Source organism: Acomys minous (assembly GCF_964271855.1).
Source record: "Acomys minous genome assembly, chromosome: 11".
Lineage (NCBI taxonomy): Eukaryota > Metazoa > Chordata > Mammalia > Rodentia > Muridae > Acomys > Acomys minous.
Window position 1 is genome coordinate 70,927,211 of NC_140492.1, and position 24,079 is coordinate 70,951,289.

At 43.2% G+C, this 24,079-nt stretch overlaps 1 protein-coding gene across 4 annotated transcripts in view; it reads right to left on the minus strand.

Annotated features, from left to right (window-relative positions):
• The window catches only part of YEATS2 (YEATS domain containing 2), a 97,867-nt gene that overhangs the window by 20,958 nt on the left and 52,830 nt on the right, over positions 1 to 24,079 (minus strand). For 2 of the 4 annotated variants that reach the window (XM_084802417.1, XM_084802415.1), the window contains exons 11-19: positions 23,735 to 23,977; positions 20,459 to 20,617; positions 19,061 to 19,164; positions 16,601 to 16,708; positions 16,044 to 16,226; positions 6,842 to 7,100; positions 4,472 to 4,633; positions 2,982 to 3,160; positions 2,175 to 2,333 (exon numbers count right to left, since the gene is read on the minus strand). In XM_084802417.1, the coding sequence (XP_084658543.1) occupies positions 2,175 to 2,333; positions 2,982 to 3,160; positions 4,472 to 4,633; positions 6,842 to 7,100; positions 16,044 to 16,226; positions 16,601 to 16,708; positions 19,061 to 19,164; positions 20,459 to 20,617; positions 23,735 to 23,977 (1,556 nt within the window). Of the gene's footprint in view, positions 1 to 2,174; positions 2,334 to 2,981; positions 3,161 to 4,471; positions 4,634 to 6,841; positions 7,101 to 10,113; positions 11,413 to 16,043; positions 16,227 to 16,600; positions 16,709 to 19,060; positions 19,165 to 20,458; positions 20,618 to 23,734; positions 23,978 to 24,079 lie in introns of those variants that run through there. The other 2 variants (XM_084802416.1, XM_084802418.1) reach the window with 2 other exon arrangements.

The window sequence follows — 24,079 nt, forward strand, 5'->3', positions numbered from 1 at the left end:
ATGTCCAGTCCAGCAAAGTACTTCTAAAACTCACCATCTGGGAACCTCGAATTTCACTCTTTCAATTTCTTAAAACAAGAGCCTGAAGGCCCCTGAGTCAGTCAAGTTCTAGGACTGAGCATCGGCACCCTGGCTCCTTTCTTACAAACAGGACAGAGAACACTACATGCTGTTCTAATTCAACTTCCTTTTCTAGAGAAAGCATCTCCTTATGGAGCCATTTACTCCTCTCAGCCTCCCAGGCACTAGCAGGACAGGCAGGCACCAGCATGCCTCCCTCAGTCACTCAGCTATTACTATCATTATCATTATCATTATTATTATTGGTATGGTGTTGAGAACTGAACTCAGGGTATCAGTGACAGGAAGCGGACGAAGGAGGATCTCTGTGAGTTTGAGTTCATCCTGTTCTACATAGAAACAGTATGTCTCAAAAAAGAAAGTTTCTCCTCTTATAATTCTAAGTTCTCATTATTTTATTAAAAAGTTATTTAGTTTTATGTGTCTGAATGTTCTGCCTGCCTGTGTATACTTGTACCATGTGCATGCAGTGCCCACAGAAGCCAGATGGGGGCGCTGGATCCCTTTAACTGGGGTTAGAGATGACCTGTTGTAAGCTGTCCTGTGGGTGCCATCAACAAAACCCAGACCCTCTCGAAGAACAGCCAGAGCTCTTAACTGCTGGGCCACTTCTCCAGATACTCTAAGTTCCCTTTATATTGTTATTGGTCTTTGTGCCTTATGTAGTTTTGCCACCATATAGTTTGATGAATAATATATTCATGCCAGTCAGTCTTCACTGTGATTCTTTGCTTTGGTCCCTTAAAACTTGTTTCATAATATGGTCAATCTTGATTGTCGATCTGATGGGATTTAGAGTTAGCATGAAAACCACTTTCTGAGAATGTCTATGAGGGTATCTACATGCTATTATTAGCTGAGTGAGATCACCTACTCTAATGTGGGTGGTGTTACTCCTTGGGCTGGGACAGAGGCTGCATAAAAAGGCAAAAGTGATCTGAACACCAGCATTTACCCCTCTCTGCTTCCTGACTGGGGAGGCAAAAGACCAGCTGCCCCGGTCCTGACTGCCCTGATGGCCTAGCAAGGTGGACTGTGCTCAAAAACTGTGAGCTAAAATAAACCCTTTTTCCTGTCCTCCCTTCCTTAGTTTTGCTTGTTAGCTATTTTGTCAGAGCAATGAAATAAGTACCCAAGTTGAGGATAGTTAAACTAAACACAACCTACCATATTCTTCCCAGGCTCAAAATTATAACAACGATAGAAAAAAACGTAAAGTGTTCAAAAAGCTGGTTGGTGAGCCCAACAGTAAACAAGTAATTATAAAAGGGAAACAAAACAAAAAGCCCCAAAACCTGAAGAAGAAGAAACAACCTGGATGGTCTTTTATTTATTAAATAAATTAAAAGGGTAGTTAAGCAAACCAGACAGATAATAATAACCACTGATAAATTTCTCTTAAATTAAGCCCCACAAATACATTAATAAAGGATAAAACATGAAAACCACAAAAGTGTGGTTCGCTCCAGAAGTAAACAATGTGACAAACTTAAAAAGCTAAAAGCCTTATGATTAGTACAAAAGAGAGAGAATGTAACTATCTGACAAAACCAAACCAAACTGATGTCTGGAGAAAGGGCCTCCACACTACTCTGCACCTGTCTGCTCCCCTGACACGTGATCGTCTCATGAAGTCCTGCACCAGTCAGAACCTGCCCTTGCTTCTGTGGTTTACAGTTAGGAATGCTGTAGAAAACGTGTCCCTAATCTACCACAGCACTTACTGTGTTGTGTTGCAGCTGAAATGATCTAGTCACCGAGCAGCCTGTCTTCTCTGGAAGCGAATGGCTGTGGTCTCTTATAAGTGTAGCTCCTGTAGCTGGCTGTGCTTCCCCCTTTGGCTTCTATCATCAAATTCACACTCGATCATTTATTCAAGGTTGTATCAGTCATATATTTGAACAAGCCTTGGTCTTATTTTTCCTCATTCTAATTATATATTCCTAAATCTGATGTTGATTCTCATTTTTCTGAACTTTGTTTAGTTTCCTTTGTAGCCTTAGCTTCATTAGGATTTTCTAAAGTTTGCATACAGAAAAACATTAAATAGCATAATTATCATGTGTTAGGCATGTAGATGGTTATGTATTTACCTGTGTAAACAATGTGGTTTTCTGTCCAGAGATGACTTTCAATGTCTGCTGTCCCTGTGCAGACGATGAGCTGACTCCCAGGGTCCCTTGGACAACTGACGCAGTAGTCAGCTGTTTCCCAGGTGTTTGGGGTGATGGCTGGCCAACTAAGAATGTACCCTAAATTGGGGAAAAAGAATTCACTAAAACACATTAAACTCTGATCACCTCCAACTACAGGCTGCAATGTCTCAGCTGAACTCTACAACTCAAAGTACCTCAAGTGGAAGCCAACTGACTGTCACTAGGAAGCCAACCCCACTCAGACTGCACCGCAGTTGCAGAATGGGTTTTAAAATGCAACTGGATTTATTTCGACCCTCTCTCAATGAGAATGTTTGGACCAAATCTGATTACAGCCTTAGAGGAAGATAAAGACTTCTGCAACAAGGAGAAAGAAGGGATGGAGCTTTTCCTCACTAAATCTAACCCAAACACCACAACCTGATACAGCCTCTGGTTTTGCCTTTCTACGAGCAGAATTTCAATGGTACATTCATATCGTTTATTACGTCATGAGTGGGGGTGATTAGCATAGCAGAATCTATGTGGGTCAAGTCCAAACTCTACCATTAACTTAGCAGGAAGGTCTTATTACATCAATTACTTAAATCTTTCTGAATCTATCTCTTCACCTCTAAAAACAAAACAAGCTCAAAATAATATAGATTATAACATGGCTAAAATGGTAAAGGGAAACCAAGAATAATTAAAAGGCATCTATCAGGAGTTAAATAATTTCCAAGATCACATATACACTTCCCAGACCTGGGGAGTTTGCTTGAGGATGTAGGATGTATACGTCAGGTGCTGGGACACCCCTCCTGGGCCAGTGGTGCTTGGGGTTCCTCCTGCTCCGCTGCCACCGCCACCGCCACTGCCTCCCCCTCCTGCACTAGCACCGCTGCTGCCACTGCCACCAGCAGCAGGCGAGCCAGACTGGAGGTCTGCAAGCACAAGGAGGGACAGGAAAATCACTGGAAGTAGCTCAACAGAAAGAGAGAGGAGCACAGCTGCTCGCTCACACTGCCATTCCTCCATAGCCTGCTCATGTGGGAGTGAGGGACTGAATCTGTTTACACGTTCAACAATTATAGTTTGGAAATCTCCAATTCTAAAACTTTTGGATACTGAAGTAACACTCGAAGTCTTGGATTATAGAGCACATTAGATTTCATATTTTTGGGATTACAGGTGATTACTAATAAAGTCGACATAAATATTCCAAAGTCTTAAAAACTGCAATCAAACTCTGGTCCCAAGTATTTTAAATAGGGCACACTTGACTGCTAATTTCAAAAGAACGGCATCCAACTGTATCTCCACTCTGAGTACAATGAAGAATTTATCTTTGACAGCATTTTGATTTAGCTGTGTAAGATGAGAGGCCCATGTTAATATTTCCTAACCATGTGTTTTTAAATCAAATTCCCCATCTCTGGCTCTAAGTTCCCAAGTCTTTCTCTGATCTCACTTCAGCCTTGTCTTCTCCTTCCATGGTGGTGATGCACCTGGACTGTAAGCACACATTCAACAGCTCCCACCTTCACTACAGCGAGCACAACCTTCCCAGGGTCTGAGGCCGTGAGGACAGTGTAGACCAGGAGTGCCTTTCCTTACATATCTGTCTGACACTGTACTACTTAGGCATGAGGAGAATATAACAGGATAAGTGGCAACAACCCATCATAGAAAAGGTAAGTGGCTTACACAGTGCGCTGGGCAAGGGTCACTCATTTCTCCAATCCACATACTGACCAGGCCTGACAAGACTGTGTACATTTAAGATGGTGTGTCAACAGACGAGGGAAGTCATTTCTAATGAGCCTGGCTGTGGCACTGTCCTACTTCAACTCAGAAGTTGAACTTTGAGCTTTCCAACATCGCCCATATTGTCAAAGCAAACATTCTATGTAACTAAATAAACTACCTGGTTTTCCTTGGATCTTTAAGATATACACTGGAATTTTCATCACCTCCAACCTCAGTAATACAACTAAAAACTAGCCACAGAGACAAGAGGTTCCTACCCCACTGCATCTGCTTCAGAAAAAAAACAAGCCAGCCACTGCAAGCAGAAAACCCAAAATGCAGTATCATTGCCTAAGACTATGATTATTTAAACCCACTTTCTAGTTAAAGCATGTGTAAAATCCACTTGGCAAACTCTCCCATGGCACCATCAAGCAGAATTACAGAACTGCTTCCTGGCTCAATTGAGGACGACCCAGGACCCAATGATGGAAGGACGGACTAACTGGCATTGTTGGTAGCTCGCAGGATGGCTCCTTGAGGAATCAGCAGCAGCTTTCCTTTTCCTGAGGGGTTCTTGCTGTTAGTGGTAAGGTACAGTTTAGTGCCTGGAGGCAAATTTGCCAAGTTGGGCAAATTAGTGGCTGGTAGTTGAAAGGTTGCCATTACTAAAATGCAAGAAGAAGAAAAACAAGAAGATAATCAACTATGAGTAACATTCTAAAATTCAAACAGGGAGCAACAACACTTATTTAAAAAACACTGACAAGGAATAAGCTTAGTTCATTTTCTAGATGTCTTAAACTAAAAGCAAATATTAGAAAAGCCTTCCACAAATTTATGCTATATACAAACTGAGCCTGTATCTTAAATTGTGCATGGCAATGACCTCAACTCCCCAGACCTGACCATTTCTTCTTCTTTTTTGGGGGTTGAGGGCAGGGAGACAGGGTTTCTCTGTGTATCCCTGGCTACCCTAGAATTTGCTCTAGACCAGGCTGGTCTGTAACTCAGAGATTCACCTGCCTCTGAAGGTGTGTGCCACAACCACCTGGCATTTCTTCTATCTTTTGCTCCTCCCCTGCTCTTAAAAGAGAAGGTTTCACTTCAGAATCCAGAGAAGGCTGGATTCAAACTCATGACTCTTGCATGCTGGGGTTATAAATATGAACCACTAAGCTGGGTTCTTATGCACTATTTTTTTTTTCTTTCAGGGGCTGGAAAGATGTATCAGGAGCTAAAGCTCACTGACTGCTCTTCCTGATGGCCTGGGTTCGATTCCCAGCATGGGTACAGTAGCTCACAACCATCTCTAACTCCTAGCCCAGGGGATGTGACTCCCTCTTCTGGCCTCTTAGGACACTTCATGCACACAGTACACTGACACTCATGCAGGCAAAACGCCCATAAAGAATAAACACTCCCCCAATTGTTTTCTGACCTGAAAACTACAGGCTTCTTGAAGAGACTTCTGCTAGAATAGATGAAGCCCTCCTCACTGTCACTAGGGTGCTGTGCATGGCTCCTCTGTGAAAAGTAAAAGAAGCCAGCACAGAGCAGCTATCCTGATCCAGCAGAAGCAGGCCAAAGAATCCTGATCAGAGATGTATTTGAAGGTATCATTTAATAAATACCTACTGAAGCTAACTATCTGCTGGGTGCTATGACCACATAAGGAAAATAAGATTCCTTTATTGACTACACAATGCTTTCGAATATTAGTTTTTTTTTAAAAAAAAAAAGATGCATTATTTATTTGTTCATGTACAGGTGTGTGTATTTGGACACAAGCACATATGTAGGCACCCGCACAGGCCAGAAGAGGTGACAGATCCCATGGGTGAGAGTTACAGGCAGCTATGAGCCACCAAGAGTTGATCCTGGAACTGACCTCTGGAGGAGCAGCAAGCCCCTTTCATGGCTGAGCACTTTTCTAGCCCCTCATGTGCTTATTTTTAACATCACAACATGAACTCTAACAGTTCTGAAATGTCCAGTTTGGATATACATTCTTCTCCCTTCTCAATTCCAATTTCCCAGCCTCATCAAGACTTCAAAAGAAGGACTGGCAAGATGGGCCAGCAGGAAGCGCCCTCGCTGCTCCTGCGGAGGACCTAGGTCGTGTTCCCAGGGTCCTGCTGTCATTCTAGTTACAGCCAATCTGGCACGTGTATCTGGCCTCTGTGGGCATCAGGCACTTATATAAATGCAGGCAATGGGGCTGGAGAGATGCCTCAGTGGCTACGAGTGCGACCTGCTCTCCCAGAGGTCCTGAGCTCAATTCCCAGCAACCATGTGGTGGCTCACAGCCATCTATAATGAGATCTGATGCCCTCTTCTGCAGATAAAGCACTCATATGCAATAAATAAATCTTTAAAAAAAATAAATAAATGCAGGCAAAACAACCTTACACATAGAATAAAAATAAATAAACATCAAAAACAAAAGACTTGTAAAGTAAACATGTGATGTCGTCGGCACTTTGTTGTCATGCTCTCAGAAACATCAAGGGCTAAAGCTCACTCAGGGTGCTCAAACCTCTGTTTGGTAGAGCTCACTAGCTATGCATTTCAAATGTTGCCGACACATGGCCATGCCAGGGTTTTAAGTCTGAAGCACAACTCAAAGAGGGAGAAGGACTCCAGACCTGAAAGCAGTGTCATGAATACCTTTAATTTTTATTTTGCTTACACAGACAGACTACAGTGCATACCTAAAATAAAACTTAAACCGCTTACAGATCTGTGTGAAATACTCCATGAAAGAAACTGACAGTGTCACTTATGTGACTTCCCTAGTCAGAACCCAATAGCAAATGAAATCACTGTAACTGCACAGTGCTGCGAGTGACAGGCCCTGAGTTGAGATCCGTTACCTGAGCACTGGGAGCTGGCCTTCTGTGGCCCAGCGGCGGTGACCTGAGTCTTGGTTAAGGTCTGCACTGGCTGAGCAACAATGGTCCCTCCTCCTCCACTCACGATCGCTTTGGCAACTCCTTGGGTCACAACTTGCTTTGGACCAACTGCTTTGGTGACAGAAGAGCTGGCCTTGGCAACAAGGATTTGGCCACTACTGATGGCTACAGCCTGCTTCACTGTGGAAGGTAAGGCAGAGCCAACAGGCACACCAACAACCTGTTCAAGACAGAAGACAGTCAAATAGTGTTCCTTCCCAGCAGCCACTCGGCTCCAGCAAGGACAAAACAGTAGCAGGGACTGGGCTGGGGCACAAGGGTAGCTGGGAACATGAGAAAATCATCTTACGCTCTGAGTATTGCCATAACCCAGAAGCTTAGTGAGAGCTGCAGCTGCTTTTCTTTTTTCTTTTCTTTTCTTTTCTTTCTTTCTTTCTTTTTTTTTTTTTTTTTTGGTTTTTCGAGACAGGGTTTCTCTGTGTAGCCTTGGCCATCCTGGACTCACTTTGTAGACCAGGCTGGCCTCGAACTCACAGTGATCCGCCTGCCTCTGCCTCCCGAGTGCTGGGATTAAAGGCGTGCACCACCACGCCCGGCTGACAGCTGCTTTTCAAAGCTTTGACCATGACTGACAGGCAGGCAGGCATGCATGCATACATACATACATACATACATACATACATACACACACACACATACACAAACTTAAGAAAGATAAATACAAATTCCAATTCTCACACACAAATAAAATACTCCTAATCTATTTACTTCCAATTCCATTTAATGTTTACTTTAATTAAAACACAGAATTGGGACCACACTGTACAGAGTCTGACATTAACAGGTAACTAACAGGTAAGCAGTTTCTGGAGTTGTATTTATAATCATTTTCAGCTGACCGAGCACATGGGACAAGAGCACCACTGTCTACATAAGCATTCTCTGCAGCTGGAGAGCCAGGTGCTTTCCAATGTCACATTATGAAAACTGCAATAAACTTCTTCATGAGTTCAAACTCCACCCCCCCACCCCTTAGGGTTTATTCTCCTGAGTCCTGTAGTCTGCCCATCCAGATGATCTTTTCTTTCTACCTGTGTGCTGGGATTACAGGGATGTGCCACAGTGTCCAAGTTACCTCGTGCTGGGTATTGAACCCAGGGTTCTGTGCATGCTAGGCACAAGCTCTACCACACGAGCTACATCTCCAGGTCTACTAATAAAACATTCCAGCACCCAAGTAAATTAAGTTATAACTGGTTTCTAAAAGTAAAGTCATTTCTTAATAATAATAATAAAAAAAAAGCAAGCCAGGTAGTGGTGGTGCACGCCTTTAATCCCAGCACTCGGGAGGCAGAGGCAGGAGGATCTCTGTGGGTTCAAGCCCAGCCTGGTCTACAAAGCAAGTTCAGGACAGCTATGGCTACACAGAGAAACTCTGTCTCAAAAAAATAAAAATAAAAATAATAAAATGAAATAAAAAAATAAATAACAAAGGGGGCTTTAAGGTCATACATGGTCACATTATGCCCAGTGTGACAGTCTCCTGCTGCCTGTGGATCAAGATGGGGACCTCTCAGCTTCCTCAGCACCGTGTCTGCCTGCAAGGCTAGCAGGGCAACACAAACTCGACTTGGTGGCAGTAGTAGAGACAACACCCACTCCAAGCTGGGAGGTATGTTGGTTTAATGTATTTGACTACATGGTTCTGAGTTGATAAAACTGTTTGGGAAGGATTAGGAGATGTGGCCCGTGTGTCATTGGGCTCTGAGGTCTCAAAAGCAAGCTCTGTTCCCAGGTAGCTTTCTCTGCCTCCTGCTCACAGGTCAGATGTGAGCTTTCAGTTACTGCTCCAGAGCCACGCCTGCCTGCCTGCCCTCATGCTTCCTGCCATGGTGATCATGGTATCTTATCACAGCAATGAAAAAGTAACTAAGACAAGTAGGTAAGGAAAGCAGTGTGATTATAGGAGATGACAGGAATATGTCATTGTATGACATACACAATACACTGTATGAAATTCTCAAAGACTTAATAAATTAGAGTTTTAGTTTATCTGTACAGGCGCTTTGGGTGCAACTGTGTCTGTGTACTACATGCACGCCTGGTTCCTGAGGAAGCCAGAAGACGACACTGGATGCCCTGGCACTTAGTTATAGATGGTTGTTGAGTGCTGTGTAGATAGATGGCTTGGGATTAAATGTGGGTCCTCTGGAAGAGCAGCAAGTGTTCTTAACTGCTGAGCCATCTCTCTAGCACTGATCAACCAGACAGGCTTGTTTTCCTAGTTCAGTTCCAAGTTTACAGCTGAGTAAATTACCTCCTTGAACTTTAAAATTAGCTTAAGGCAATGCTTACATCACAGAATCAAAAACCGAGAATAAATTTATAAAACGCCCAGCTAACATAAACTTATTCATGTCTAGTGAAGAATGGTAATCATGAGGCACTGTGGAAATGAGGAGAGACAAAGGTAAATCCTGTTCTTTTTCTGTTTTGTTGTTGTTGTTGCTTGAGAAAGGGTCTCACTGTATAGTCCTTGCTGGCCTGGAATTCAGTATGTAAGCCTGGCTGGCCTTGAACTCAGATTTGCCTGCCTTTGTGTCCTCTGTGTTGAGATTAAAGGAGTGCACCACCACACTGTTCTTAAAACCTAAACTCAAGGCCAGCATGACTGTGTGACCACCCCTCCCCCAACTGGCTTGCAACAACAAAGCACACCAACTGTGCGGCTGGTGGAAGGGGAGGCAGAAGAGGAGCGCAAGTGCAGATGGCCACTGTGGACAGACAAACCAACCCAAGGAACCACGCATCGGAGCCGTCACCACAGGCTTGTAAATGAATTCTTTAAAAGCTGAGATCATTTGCTGGTTGGTTAGTTTTTGGTACAACCAGAAGAGAACGGGCACTGAATCATGGGAGGCTACAGCTGCCTTGGGTGCCAGTGTGACACTCTGTAGACGGGACTGGTTTGTAGCCTACAACAGGAAGCATACGGAATGACAATGTAGAATTTCAGCTGTCCACTTACTATGCCGCCAATATTTTAAATTACTTCTAGTTCCTTATTTTAGTAAAACTGTTTCCTTAAAAGTCGATCCTTGGATTGGGCTTCATGGTTCACACTCTTCATTTTGTTTTTTTTTTTTTTACAATTATGTATTTTTAAAATTATTTACATATATTTATATTATTATACATATATAAAATAAACTACATACAGCAAGAAGAACCATGAAACAATCAGGAATTACATTCGTGTTACATCCACACCCTTAATCCCAGCATGGGGAAGGCACAGGAAGGAGGATCTCTGGAGTCGGAGGCCAGTCTCGGGGACCCAGTGCGTCCCACCGTGTGCCCTCCATAACACCTTTAGCTGTGGCAGTCCACTCTTCCTAACAACTGCGATAATGTGCTATGAAAGGTTGGTGAAACTAACGCTCGATGATACTAATGCACGAGAGCCTCCTGAGGAAAACCTGCTGCCAGGTTTAAAGCTCAAACAACGACTTTATAAAGAAATACAATCAAAGGCTCTTGAGACTTTCAGTATACTGTTAAGAACTATACAAGGCCAGGCATACAGGTGCATACTTTCAATCTCAGTAGTTGGCAGTCAGGGGCAGGCTTATCTCTGTGAACTGAAGGCCAGACTGGTCAACACGGTGAATTCTATCCTATCTTAAAAACCCCACCAAACAAAACAGAAACCGACCAACCAAAAAAGAATCATGTACAAACTGAAATATCTATGTACTGAGCCTCAATCATTAAAATCTCAATTATGAAATTTAAAAAGAGAGAGAAACTCAGGACCAATGAGATTGCTCAGTGGACATAGGTGCTTCCACCAGGCCTGAGGACTTGAGCTCACTTTCTGGGACCTGGAGGGTGGGAGGAAGAATTGGTTCTTCTACGTCGTTCTCTGGCCCTCACACTCAAGCTATGGTACATGCACTTGTGGGCCCATGTGAATGTACACACATACACACATAAACACATAAAAGTAAATGAATGTAATTTTAAAAAGTCCCCATCTAGATTCAGTGACTTAAGCAGAAATTAATTTCCGGAGAAATTGCACATTAACTGGAATCCCCTTTAAGGTCGTCTCAGAGCTGTGTGAGTGGGAACGTGTGAGCTTGTAAGTATGAATTTGAGAGTTCAAGAGTGAGTGTGTGCGTGCCAAACACACGTCAATGAAGGTGGTAAGATAGTGCAGCAGCAGGAGTACAGCTAGTGACCCCTGCGCTGAGCAGGGGCTCAGGGGCGCCTTATTCTGTCCTGCTCTTCTATGTGCTCAAGAAAGAGGGGACGAGGGAGACCCAAGTTAGCGCAGGAGACGAGCAGCCTCCTCCTCCTCCTCACCTGGCTGCGGCCTCTCACCGTCTCATCTCTGTTCTCCCTGGCTGAGCCTTACTTGCTGCAAGGCTCGTGAACAGTTTGTGTGGCCATTCTTATAGACACAGTTACACAAAGATCACAGCTTCTTATTTTTATTTTACCATCTGTGTGTGAGCTGGGGCGTGTCCCTGCGGAGGTCAGAGGGAGAGCCTTAGAATGATGTCTTTCTTCCCATCACATCTGCTCCACTGAACTCAGGGCACGACTAGCTCTCCCTGATGAGTTATCGAGCATGCTGGCCCCCGTCAAGAACTCCAGGTGAAACCAAGTCTTAACAAAAAGCTGAGAAGGGATACAGCAGGAACTGTTAACTGAGTCTTAGTATTTAGCACCCACTGGCCTTTTGGGAGACAGGCCTTAGTGTGTAGCTCAGGATTGTACAACCCAGATGTTTGGAGGATGGGCTAGGGAAAACAAGCGCAGTTCTCTGAATAAATGGCTGTATTTCAGCTGGATTTTAGTCTTGCTCAATGTAATTACTGAAATTTTAACTAGTCCAGCCAAAGGGGACGGGGGGATAAAATAAAAGGGACACAATAGGAAAGAAAGAGGCCAAATCTCCTGTTTGTAGACAAAACAGTACTATAAAAACCCTCAAAACGCCACCAGAAAACTGTTATCTCTGTTAAACACTCTAAGCAATGTAGCAGGGTACAAATCAGCAGCTCTTCCACACACCAGAAACAAGCTGACCTGCCAAGCAAAGGCCCACACATCCCTGATAATCTACAGGAAGTTAAAGGCTGCTGGGCGGGGGAGTTTCTTCCATAGTGAGATGCTCATGTTCCCATATGTGATGAATGCCTCACCTGATGAGACTGAGTTCCCCCATAAGCAATCCTAGTGAATCACACACATGCACACACGCACCCTCAGGACAAAGAGGGTAGGGGGAAAGCGAATACAATAAAAATGTATATGCATGAAAATGTCATAAACCCATTATGTATACTTAAGATATGCTAAAAACAAAATAAAAACAAACAAACAAAAAAACTGGGGCTGTATGAATGGAAGAGCGCTGGCTGCTTTTCCAGAGGACCCATGTTCAACTCCCAGCACCTACACAGTAGCTCACAATACCTGAAACTCCAGACCCAAGGGATCTGATACTTGACCTCCGTGGGTATCAGGTTCATATGTGGCACACAGACATAAAGAACACTCATACACATTAAAAACCAAACCAATAAAAGAACACACCAAACAGTCAGGGGTGATGGTGTACACCTTCAATCCCAACACTCAGGAGGCAAAAGTAGGCAGATCGCTGTGAGCTTGTGGCCTGGGTTTATAGTGAGACCATATCTAAGAAATAAAATATATGATTCCACTATAACCAAGCCAGAATGGCTATCATCAAGACAATAATTGATAAATGTTGGCAAGGTATGGCAGTGTCCATCCTGACACTTCAATTCATTGCTGTCATCTACAATGTTCCTGCTCAAGAGCCCCAAAATCAAGTAAAAAACAATGTTCAAGAAGTTTCATGCTGGTGTAAGTAACTGTGTTGGGCTGCATTTGTAACGTAGTCATCTGGGGCACATGTGCCTGGGGAGTTGAAGGATGGGTAGACAGGTGCTTTCCCCAGGTACTAGTGCATACATACCACACACAACAGAATAGTCAGATACTGGTCTCACTCTTATTAACTCTTATTAGTCCTGAAAGATAAGGCTATTACTCCTTCAATGAGCAGAATAAATTTAAATTCTTGAGATGTCAAGTAATCTGGCTGAGTTATAGAAATAATGGGCTCTTAAACTTGAGATTTCTAACAAAAGAATGCCAGTGCTCATGTCTGCTGGTCATACCTGACTGCTCTGTCTTACACTGCCACATAGTCCTCAGCTCTCCAGAGTTAAGGGTAGAACCAGTTTTATTACAAACAAACCCTAAGGCCTCACCCCAAACAAAAACCAAATGGATAGGTGACTTTCTCTTGTTCTAAAGTTGCATGAAAGGAAAGCTCCCCTGCTCTGCCCTTCTGCCGGGCTGAGTCTTAGGAACGTACTTCAGCAGTCCCATGAGCACACAGTTCCTCATCTAGAGCCTGGTGGGTACGGAAGCTACTCAGATGAACAGTGCGTCTTTGCTTGTGCGCTCCTGCTTCTTTGCCGTTCTTCCTCGTGCTGCCCTTTCTCAGGCATCCTTTAGCCTTATTCATGACATCCCTACACAAACCCACCTACCTTCTCTTCACTCTGCTACTAGTAGGGAGGCATGGCTGTGACAAGACAAAATGACAGTTCAGCAATGCTGGGGGAGTGGGTTGGCAGGATGCCAAAAAAGTGGTTAAAAGTAGAGACTGACCTATTTCAGGTCTTCTAAGCAGCAACGGCGCAGAAAGTGTTAAAAGCTCACACTGGGGCCAGCTAGGCTCAATCAGTAAAGGCAAATGTCACCAAACCCAATGGCCTGACTTTGGTCCCTGGGTCCACAAGTCAGGAGGAGAAAAATGACTCCCACAGGTAGTCCCCTGATTTCACAAGCATGTTGTAGCAATCTCCTATGCCAAATAAAGAAAATTTTTTTTAGTTGGTAAAACTGTGTATTTCCTTGGGCCAGTGGTAAGGCTCACGGGGTAAAGGCACTTGCTGCCGAGCCCAAGCGTCTGAGCTTGAGCCCTGGCACCCACATGATGCAGAGAACTGACTCCAGCAAGCGGTCCTCTCACTGCTTCTCACACGTGTTCTGACACATCTGTATCCCTATGCACATAAATAAATGTAAACAAACAAAAACCTATATGATGCTGAATATATTTTAAAACTATGTAAGGAGCCAGGGAGATGGCTCAACAGCTAAGAGGACAGGGTTCGATTCCCAGCACCCACATGACTGCTCACAGCTGTCTGTAACTCCAGTCTCAGAGGAATTTGATGCCCTCTGCTGGTCTCTGAGGCACTGCAGGTACAGCATGTTACAGATACACACTTAGGCAAAAGACCCACATTCATACAAATAAGCAAAAGGTTAAAAATGAAGCAAAGAAAAAAAGAATGTGTAAGGCAAGACTGACTGCCAGCTGTCAGTGCAGGGCTGCCATGACACAATTCCACCATTGCTAAGGCAGAAGACTGCAGGCCAGACTGCGTAACAAGGTTGACATAAACTCAAAAAGAAGAAAACTCAGCTCAGCTGTACAATACTGTCTAACGTACGTGAGGCCCCGAGTTCTACCTCTGTTGCTGACACAGCAGAGCAATATTTACAAACAGCTACTGATTTGCTGCAGGAGTGACAGGGGTGCTCATCTGGAGGCCAAAGCAGGACTGCGGCCATTTCTAACTGGCCAGGGCATCTGAATCAGCAGGCAGCTTAGGAAAAAGCAGACTCTCAGTCCCTTGAGAAAAATCTGACTCAGTAAGTTTGGGACAAATTAGGGACTGCTATGTTTAAAATCAGAAGATGAATTGTCTGATTAGATCAGTTTTGGAAACCTTACAGACTTAAAACAACCTGTAATGCTGAATTTTCATCTCTATCCCCAGAGAAAAGTACTTATCTAAACTAACCCAAATTATATCATACTGTCTTCCATTTTTAGAATATTCTTCTCAAAACAATTCACTCCTAGACAGGCTGGGCTTTGAAGCTGAAATATAAACACCCACAAAACACTCCCAATAGCTTTAGAACATACCTGCCAAAACATTGAGATAATTTAACTATGTGTTCCAAAGCATGCTAAGGTTAGAGACACCAGCGTGTAAATCTCACGAGCTCTGGGATGGTGTGTTTGGAGCTAAATGGCGTAGGTTTCAAACCTCCTGCCACTTACTAGCTGTATGTTATATACTAGTAGCTGTATGTTCATGCGTTTTCCAGAAAGTTCAGACAAAAGCCCTCAAACTCAGGGTTTCCAAATTTATAAAACAGGGATAAAGAATACCTGCCTTGCAGGTGTAATTTTTTTGTTTTGTTTTTAAGATTTATTTATTATGTGCTCTGCCTCTATGTATACCCATAGGCCACAAGAGGGCATCAGATCACATTATAGATGGTTTAAGCCACCATGTGGTTGCTGGGAATTGAACTCAGGAAATCTATGAAGAGTTGTCTGTGCTCTAAAAGACTGAGCAATCTTTCCAGACCCTGCAGGTATAGTTTAAAAACTACAATAAATGAATATACACAAGTCTGGTATATCAGCACTCAGCAGATTCGGTATGTAGCTAATGTGAAAACACACAGATCACATCCTACTTCTCAGCTCCCCGCATTTATTCCCTGTATATTCATTATAAATAAAATGAATGAAAGAATCAAATGGCACATACCTGTAACCCTAGCATTTGGGATTTTGAGGTAGGAGGGTTGCTTTGAGTCTGAGGTCTCCTATCTCAAAACAAAACAAACCGCATAGCTTGGACACTGGAGGTGATCAGTGCAATACTCTCTTACCAGAAACCAACAGGTCAAAACAGAGCTTCCACTTAGCTATGCATCTAACAGAAAGCCTGTGAAGCTGTTACTTTTACTGCTGGAATAAAAGTACACTGGCCCTCTGCCTGGTAGACTGATCCTGGGTCTTTTGTTGAAACTCGCCAATTCTTGTCAGGGATAGACAGTAAGGACCACGTGTGCACAGTATCATCTGACTGGGTCTTTTCCAGGCAGGCTAACATCCACAGATTTGTATGTGATCAGCAACTTAGTCACCTTAAGTCATTTTGAGACCTGTCAACTATGTGGACAAATAAATAACCTTTGTATCTTGAACTCCACCCTCCAATCCCAAAGCCATACAAACCTTGGAGGGTGGAATCTTTGGTGGCTGAGCTGTCCCTTCTCCAGCACTTATGACCTGTTTTTGAGGGGACACAGCTATCATGTGACCCCCTTTCACAGTCACATATTGAGGGAATGATGACTGGTTGGTGGCTCCTGCTGTGGACACGTGAGGAGCTTCCCCAGGTTCCTGTTTGATGATCACCTTGCAACAAACAATGACACAGAATAAGTTTCCCGTGTGGGGGGTGAGGAGGAAGGAACTACTATTAATATTTCAATGTAGTCTCTCTACAGTATTAATGAACTTTGGTATATACAGAATGGCTCTATGAGAAAGGTAAAATATTGCTTTAATATAGTCCTTAAGAGCTAGTTAGGGGCCAAATAGTATCTCAACTTGATCCTGTGCTTCTTCTGTCACTTGTCATGAGACTGGTGGTCTGTGACCTCTGAACTTCCATTTCACTGGGCTCCTAGGACGTGGACAACACTGAATAAGTGGAAACACACCTCAGAACTAAGGCCTATTAACAAGGGGTGGAAAAAGACACAGGCAAGGCTGTGGCACACACTCACCTTTGTGAAGGCTCCAAGTCCTCCAGTCACAGCTTTAGGGCTTTGCACTTTAGGGTGACTACCAATTGGGCAGAGAGGTGGCATAGATGCAAATAAAGAATCCTCCTGCTGTGTGTAAAAACATTTATTATACAACAGACCTCTATCTATCTATCTATCTATCTATCTATCTATCTATCTATCTCAGCCACTTACACGTAATACAAACCTACCACATCTAGCAACACAAATAACCAAAGACAAAGAAAACAAAAACCCCACATTGCTATGAGTCTTCCAAGCACCTATATATTCACTGTAACTTCCTTTTTAAAGCAAATGGAAAGAGAGGTATGCAATCCCACCTGATTACCTATAAATAACTCACTGCACAGATGACACAGTGAGACCCTGTGGCAAAATACAAAAACAAGATCAACTCACAAATGGTACCCATCTAGGTCCCGATGACGTACAGGCATCCTACAAGGCAGGGTGCCACGCAGACCAGGCTGGTCTCACTATCTAGCTAGAGATAACCTTGGACTTCTGATCCTCCTGCCTTTACTTCCTGAGTGCTGGGATTACATGTGCACACCCTCACACTTGTGGGGACTAAACCCAAGGCTTTGTGCATCTTAGGCAAGCATTCTACCAGTGCTGTGTAGCAGTTTCCTGGAGACTGAACCATTCCATCACCCAGGAAAGCTCCTTAAGATACAAGGTAAACAACTCAAAATAGCTGAGCCGATTCACTAGGGCCCTCCCTCTCAGAGTAAGCAATAAAGACTGTTAAAGAGACACTCTCAGACAAGCCAAGCTGTAAAAAAGGGACACAGAAAGCAGCTGAGCTGCCTGACCAACTGAGTCGCTTGGAAAGGACATCCTCCAACCTGCTGAGCTGCCTGCAGGCTGTGCAGTGTGCTCCAGGTTCCCAGCTTGTGAGCTGTCACCCACGCTGGGGTGGGCTTTGATGGTGCAGCTATCTTTGAGTCATTTCTGCTCCTGTAAGTAACCACTCACCCACACTCCTGTAAGTAACCGCAGTAAAACTCACTGGTTCACCAAGGTGGACTTTGGTCTGTTGTTGGCTCCCTATCTGGGGTGAGTAGATGTGGGTACTGCATCTCCCCAGGACATCTTGTCATACAACACCAACTGATCTACTTGCCCTTTCCTAATGTTGGATTCTTTATTGGTTCATATGTCTGGTCTTGTAATAGGTGGTAAAGGACAGGGACTGTATATTGCTTTGTATTCCCAAAGCGTAGGCATTAAGTGAGTCTAACAAATACTGGTGATGCTTTAGTGCGTGGTTTTTTCTTGTATACTCTCAATTTGCCTTGAAAAATTCACTCAGTATCTGGAATACAAAGGATAAATGACTTTTTCCAAAGCAAGAAGAAAGAAGACAACAATGAAGTAGACAAGGTAATGCTAGATCTTAGGATGCTGAGGTAGAAAGTCCCGCATTCCAGCCTGAGTGACACAGTGAGACCTTACCACAAAACAGACAGACAAATAGAAAAACATTGAAAAGTTAAAACCAAACGTGGAGATAGAAAATGGAAAGCAACCAAACACAGTGAGACAGAAACCACTGACATCTGCCTCCACTACCAAGACAGAAACCCAATCCCAGAGAGAATGTGCCATAACTGAACTTTAAGGGGAAGAATTAAAGTTAAGACTATTTCTTGACTATGTAATGAAATGTCATCAACAAACATTTAAAAATGAATGGCAGAGGCAGATCTTCACAAGAGTTACTATAGGAAAACCTCATCTGGATCAGAAAACTATCCATGATCACTGTCAACTATCTCAGAAAGAGGATCCTGGGTTGGTTCTCCCCAGGAAGAGATTTGTACTCTCAGCCATCTGGACAGGAACCGTTTTCTCAAAGGCTTCCACTTAAGACTGCCATCTTGAGTAAACAGGAACCAGACAAGTGCTTTTGCCAAATACAGAGCAGATTTTTTAAATAATTTGATGTGAAGAAGTTAGAGCACCATATGGAAAGGTGCTCTACTCTCTACTTTGAAATAACTACAAAGCTAATGTGTACAAAGGGGACACTCCTTGTACCACAAGGAAATATGCTATATGCAGTGCCCACAGAGGCTAGAAGTGGGCATTAGAGCCCTTGATGCTGCAGTTACAGGAAGCTGTGAGCTGCCTTGAATGTTCTGGGACCCGGAACTCAGGTCCTCAGCAAGAGCAGCAACACTCTGAACAGCTGAACCATATCTCCAGCCTCTAAAGGAATATTTTAATAAAGCCATTCCTTACACAAGGTAAGTAAGGCTGTCTCTTCTCAACACTGAGCTTCCAAATTACTACTGTGCAATCACTTGAGAGACGCGCTGAGAACTGTCTTTTACACTAGGAGACAATGAGGAAATGATATTCAAGATCCGACACTGTCACTAGCTAGCACGCCTGCTGAGCCTACACAGTGTAATAAAGCACAAAGTTTACCTTGACAGTAGATGTTAAAAAACTACTTCCATGAATTTTAGGAATAGGGGACCCTGTTCCTTGGGAAGCCTGAGAGGCCACTGGGAGCTTGCTTGTAGGACTTCCTGATAAACAAGACAGATATAAAAATTATGTATCAACAAAATAAAGTTTACAATGGGGGGGGGGGTTCGAGACAGGGTTTCTCTGTGTAGCCTTGGCTGTTCTGGACTCACTTTGTAGATCAAGCTGGCCTCGAACTCACAGTGATCCACCTGCCTCTGCCTCCTAAGTGTTGGGACTAAAGGTGTGTGCCACCACGCCCAGCTACAAAATATAATTTTAAATCATTTCCCATTCTTTGTTTCCAATTACTTAATTTTCATTTCTAAGGGTTGAAAATTCAAAACTCTAAAAGTCTGCGCACGCGCGCGCGCACACACACTCGCTCACTCACTCAGTCACTCATTCCTACAAGCTGACTGCATGCCCAGCCTGGAAAGTGGTAAGAAGCTACTAAGGATAAAAAGAAAAAAACAGTGAAACCTTTATGACATATTATGCTTCTTACATGAGAAAAGACAGTACAATGCAAGGATGTAGGCTACTTAACAAATGGGCCAACATGCATACGTTCCAGTGAATGCCGGCTTCTGATGCATGTTTCCAAATGCTGCCCACATGAGATGTTATCCCACAGCCACACAATGGCTTCCAAGGACTGATAAAAATTAATTACATTATCAATACTAAATAAGTCCAGATCTAAATTGATATTCGGTAACTTATTTCATCTATCAAATTTGCCACAAGATGTTTGGCTGATTCCTAAAACTAATATGTAACCCCAAAGATAACTCAGCATATACAAATATGCTTAAAGCAGGATTTTCAAATGAGTTCTACATGTAAACCACTCTAAAACTGCTAAGCTTAAAAACAAAACAAGTGGAAAAGCCCACTACATATAAATAATGCAGTAATTCTAACTCATGGGGAGCTCAGTGGGGTGGGGAACCAGCCTCATTACCAGGTAATTGTTCATTTGGGTCATCTAATTTTATTTCTCTTTTCACTATTTCCCTTAACCAAGGAAGCTTACACTTTTGGAGCATGTGTGATGGGCTGAAGGAAGGAAATGAAAGAAGTGTTAAGTAAAAGATCATTAAATACCAAAACCAAAAACAGAAACCCTGATAGGCGCCATGCAGCTGTGCTGGACTACAGGGACGTGTGGTGACTGAAGACAGGATTTTAAATATTAAACATTGAACTTTGCATCCACAATGAATCTTCTTCATAGAAACAGTACAGAGTTCCTCTTATACACACTTACTTATGAATGGAGGGTTCATGCTAAGATTTATTATTAATAAATGATCAAATGCTTTAGATTGCACGAATGCTGCTTATACATACCTGTACTCGGAGTGGCAGCGCCAATAACCTGCCCGGGCTTATCCACAATAACATGAGGGTTGCTTATACCAGAACTGGTAGAGCCTTGCTTCAGATGAACTGGTGTGGAAGTTGGAGTACGAGGCAATGGTGACGGACTTGGAGTTGATATTGGAGAACCTGTGTTAAGGAAAAGAGAGGGAAAAAAATAAACATAATTTAAGTAGGAAGAGTCAAAGGCACAGGTAACAAATCAGAAGAGACAACAGGCCTGGCCCTTCAGATACTGAGCAGGTGCTGCACCACTGTAGCTGAGCCCAGATAGTGCAGTCTTAGGCTATGCACTTCGTCATGACCAGGATCAGCAAATTGAGGAACTAATTAGAAACAGATTCTGGGGCTGGAGAGACAGCTCTGTAGTTAAGAGCACTTGACTTGTTGCTCCTCTAGAAAGCTAGAGTTTAAATTCCCAGCACCGACATGGCAGCTCACAATTATCTGTAGCTTCAGTTCCAGAGGATCTAAAGTCCTCTTCTGGCCTGCTTACATGTGGTTCATTAACATACATACAGGCAAAGAAAAATAGATTCTGAGGCCAGGTGTGGTAGCCCTGACCCCAGCACTCCAGAGGCAGTGGCGTGTGAGCTCTGTGAGTTTAAAGCTTGCTTGCTCTAGAGATCAAGTTGCAGGCCAGCTGGAGATAAAAGATCTATTCTCCCCTAATGAGAGCAAACCTACATTTTAGCAAGATCGCCTGGCATGCACATTAAAGTCTAAAAGCAGGCCAGGTGTGGTAGCATAAGCTTTTAATCCCAGCACCCAGAAGGCAGAAGGATTTCTGTGAGTTGGAGGAAAAAAATCTTTGTAGTCTGTGTTGCTGTCACTGGCGAAAAGCCAGCCCAGAATGGAATTCTCTACTTTTTCCTCCTTTGGTCTTCCACTGTCTCTGTCTGTGGTACTAGCCTGGATCTGTACTTGTATGTCTGTCCCTAAGAAAGGACTATTTTTTCTCTTTTACTGAACAGCACAGAAAGCATCATCTGGGGAAGAAATGAGGGATATTTACAAAATCTAAGATTCTTTTTGTTTTTGTTTGGTTTGGTTTCTCCGTTATCTTGGTTGTGCTGGACTTGCTTTGTAGACCAGGCTAGCCTCGAACTCAGAGTGACCCACCTGCCTCTGCCTCCCAAGTGCTGGGATTAAAGGCGTGTGCCACCACGCCCAACTAGAATCTAAGTTTTCTAAGGGATTAAATCACTGATTCCAAGAGACCCCAAATGACTGAGGTAACAGACACACCAACAAGCAAGACCCAGATTATTTTGTTCAGAATTTAGGGTGAGTTTCATTTTAAGAGATTGCTTTCAACCAATATTTTGTTCTTGGCAAATGATCATAACAACATTACACAAATAACACACATACAAGCATACATGCATGCATTACTGGGTCAGAGGTATGAAAGAACACATAATTTAAGAATACAGTTATAGGCCACGTGATGGCGGCACATGCCTTTAATCCCAGCACTTGGGAGGCAGAGGCCAGCCCAGTCTACAGAGAGCAAGTTCCAGGACAGCCAAGGCTACATTGAGAAACCCTGTCTCAAAAAACCAAAACCAAAACAAACAAACAAACAAAAAATTAAGAAGGTTACAGTTAAACATTAGCTAGGTTGCAAAATCTCAACAATGTGGCTATATAAGCAAGACTTGAAAAATGACAAGACGGTTGACATCCCGAACTGGGAGGGGCCTCACCCTAGATGAAGAGCCACAGGCAATTAAACACAGCTCTTTCCCAGGCATGAGCACCCTAAATCATTATCCCATCTCAAGTAGTCAACCCAAAAAAACACACAAGCAACACTAAACAGACTCAACAGTTTACATGTATATAATCACACAGACACAGACACACACAGACACACACACACCAATAACTTAAAAACAAAAGGCCATGGTTGGAGGGATGACAGGGAAGACATGTTGTAAAGGAGTGCTTTATACGGGTATGATAAATCTCTTCATTCAGTACTTATAATACTGAATATTCAAAGATACTAAAATTAGTAAGTGAATAGCTAGGTTGAAGAATTTTATGTTTTGATTTGGGGTATATTTTGAATAGGAAAATGTAAAATTTACTTACCAGAGACAGAAATCTCTATTAAGGGTATGTCATAGTCAGAATCCCAAAGAATATTCTCAAACTTTATTTATGTATAACTCAACATCCTTTACCACCTACCCCATCAAAGCTGTCCTCTATAAATTTCTCTAACCTCAAATTGATTTATACAATCAGTCTACTCCACTTCTCAAACAGAAAGTTCCAAATTTTTAATAGCAGATTAAATTACAGGCTTGCTACCCTCGGTTAATTGTTAAGATTTGTATTATATTTTTGCTTAGCTGCTCATGGACAGCAATAAATACTCCCACTTTTCTTCTTTTTAAATTTATACACAGGGGCTAGAAACATGGCTCAGCAGCTGAGAGCACTGGCCGCTCTTGTAAACTCAGTCCCCAGCACCCACATGGTGGTTCACAATGACCTGCAACTTCCAATTCCAGGGGATAAATAAATGTCTTCTCCATGCCTGACAGGCACACACATGGGGCACACACATACAAGCACCAAAACATCCCTACACATGAAATAAAATCATAAATGTTCCCCCTGTCTGTCTTGAAGTACAGCCACCACAAGCATGTTCCCATTAGTACTTTAGTTAGCATAAATGTGAATCGTCACAAAGGCCTCAGCAGACAGAAGTCTCAGAATGACTGTACATAAGATCAACAATTTATCGTGGTTAGAGAAAAATAAAAGCCAATTCAATGCCACAGAACTCAATCCTTACAACAGACTCAAAGGCCTCACCTGTCTTACTTGTTACTTTGGTTTCTATAGACGCTGCAAACTAAGTCCTTACCTTAACCCCCGCCATACAGCAGAGCACACTTAGCAGGAGCCTCTTCACCCTACTCAGACACTCTTTCCGTATAAGAGAGTTATGCTTTTCTCTCTGACAGCTTTGCCAACCAGCAGGATTAACTCTCCTTTAATACAGAAGCATCTCTCTGAGCAGGGGTGGTGGCTCTCACCTGTAACCTCATCGTTTGCAAGGCTGAGTCAGGAGGAACACCCTGAGTTCAAGGCCACCTGCGCTAGACAGTAACTTCCAGGCCAGAATGATGGGCTGATAATGTTATCTTAAATGATCCCAAAACAAAATTATTTTGACACTTAGTCAATAGCATCTACATCATCTTCAGCACGTGCTCTGCATACCTGAGACGATCTTACAGCTCATGGTGATGGGCTGAAAGGACTTTCCTGGTGACTCAGGATTAGGCACCTGACTTTGTGGCACGATTTTGCAGCTTGATGCGATCGGTTGGAAAGCAGAATTGCCATGTGAACAAAAGGTAACTTTCTGTGCCGCTGTCACTTTTGTGGGTGTTCTTTCCAGTGAAGACGGTAAGGAGTAAAATGTGCTGTGCCTCTCGGCCTCAGGGTTGTCTGGGAAGCCTGCTTGAAATGTAATGGCAAATTTAGTAACTCTGAAACACCTTCCCGCTGCGGGAAATGAACAAGACTGCTACTACATTATTCGATATTAGTTCAAACCCCATT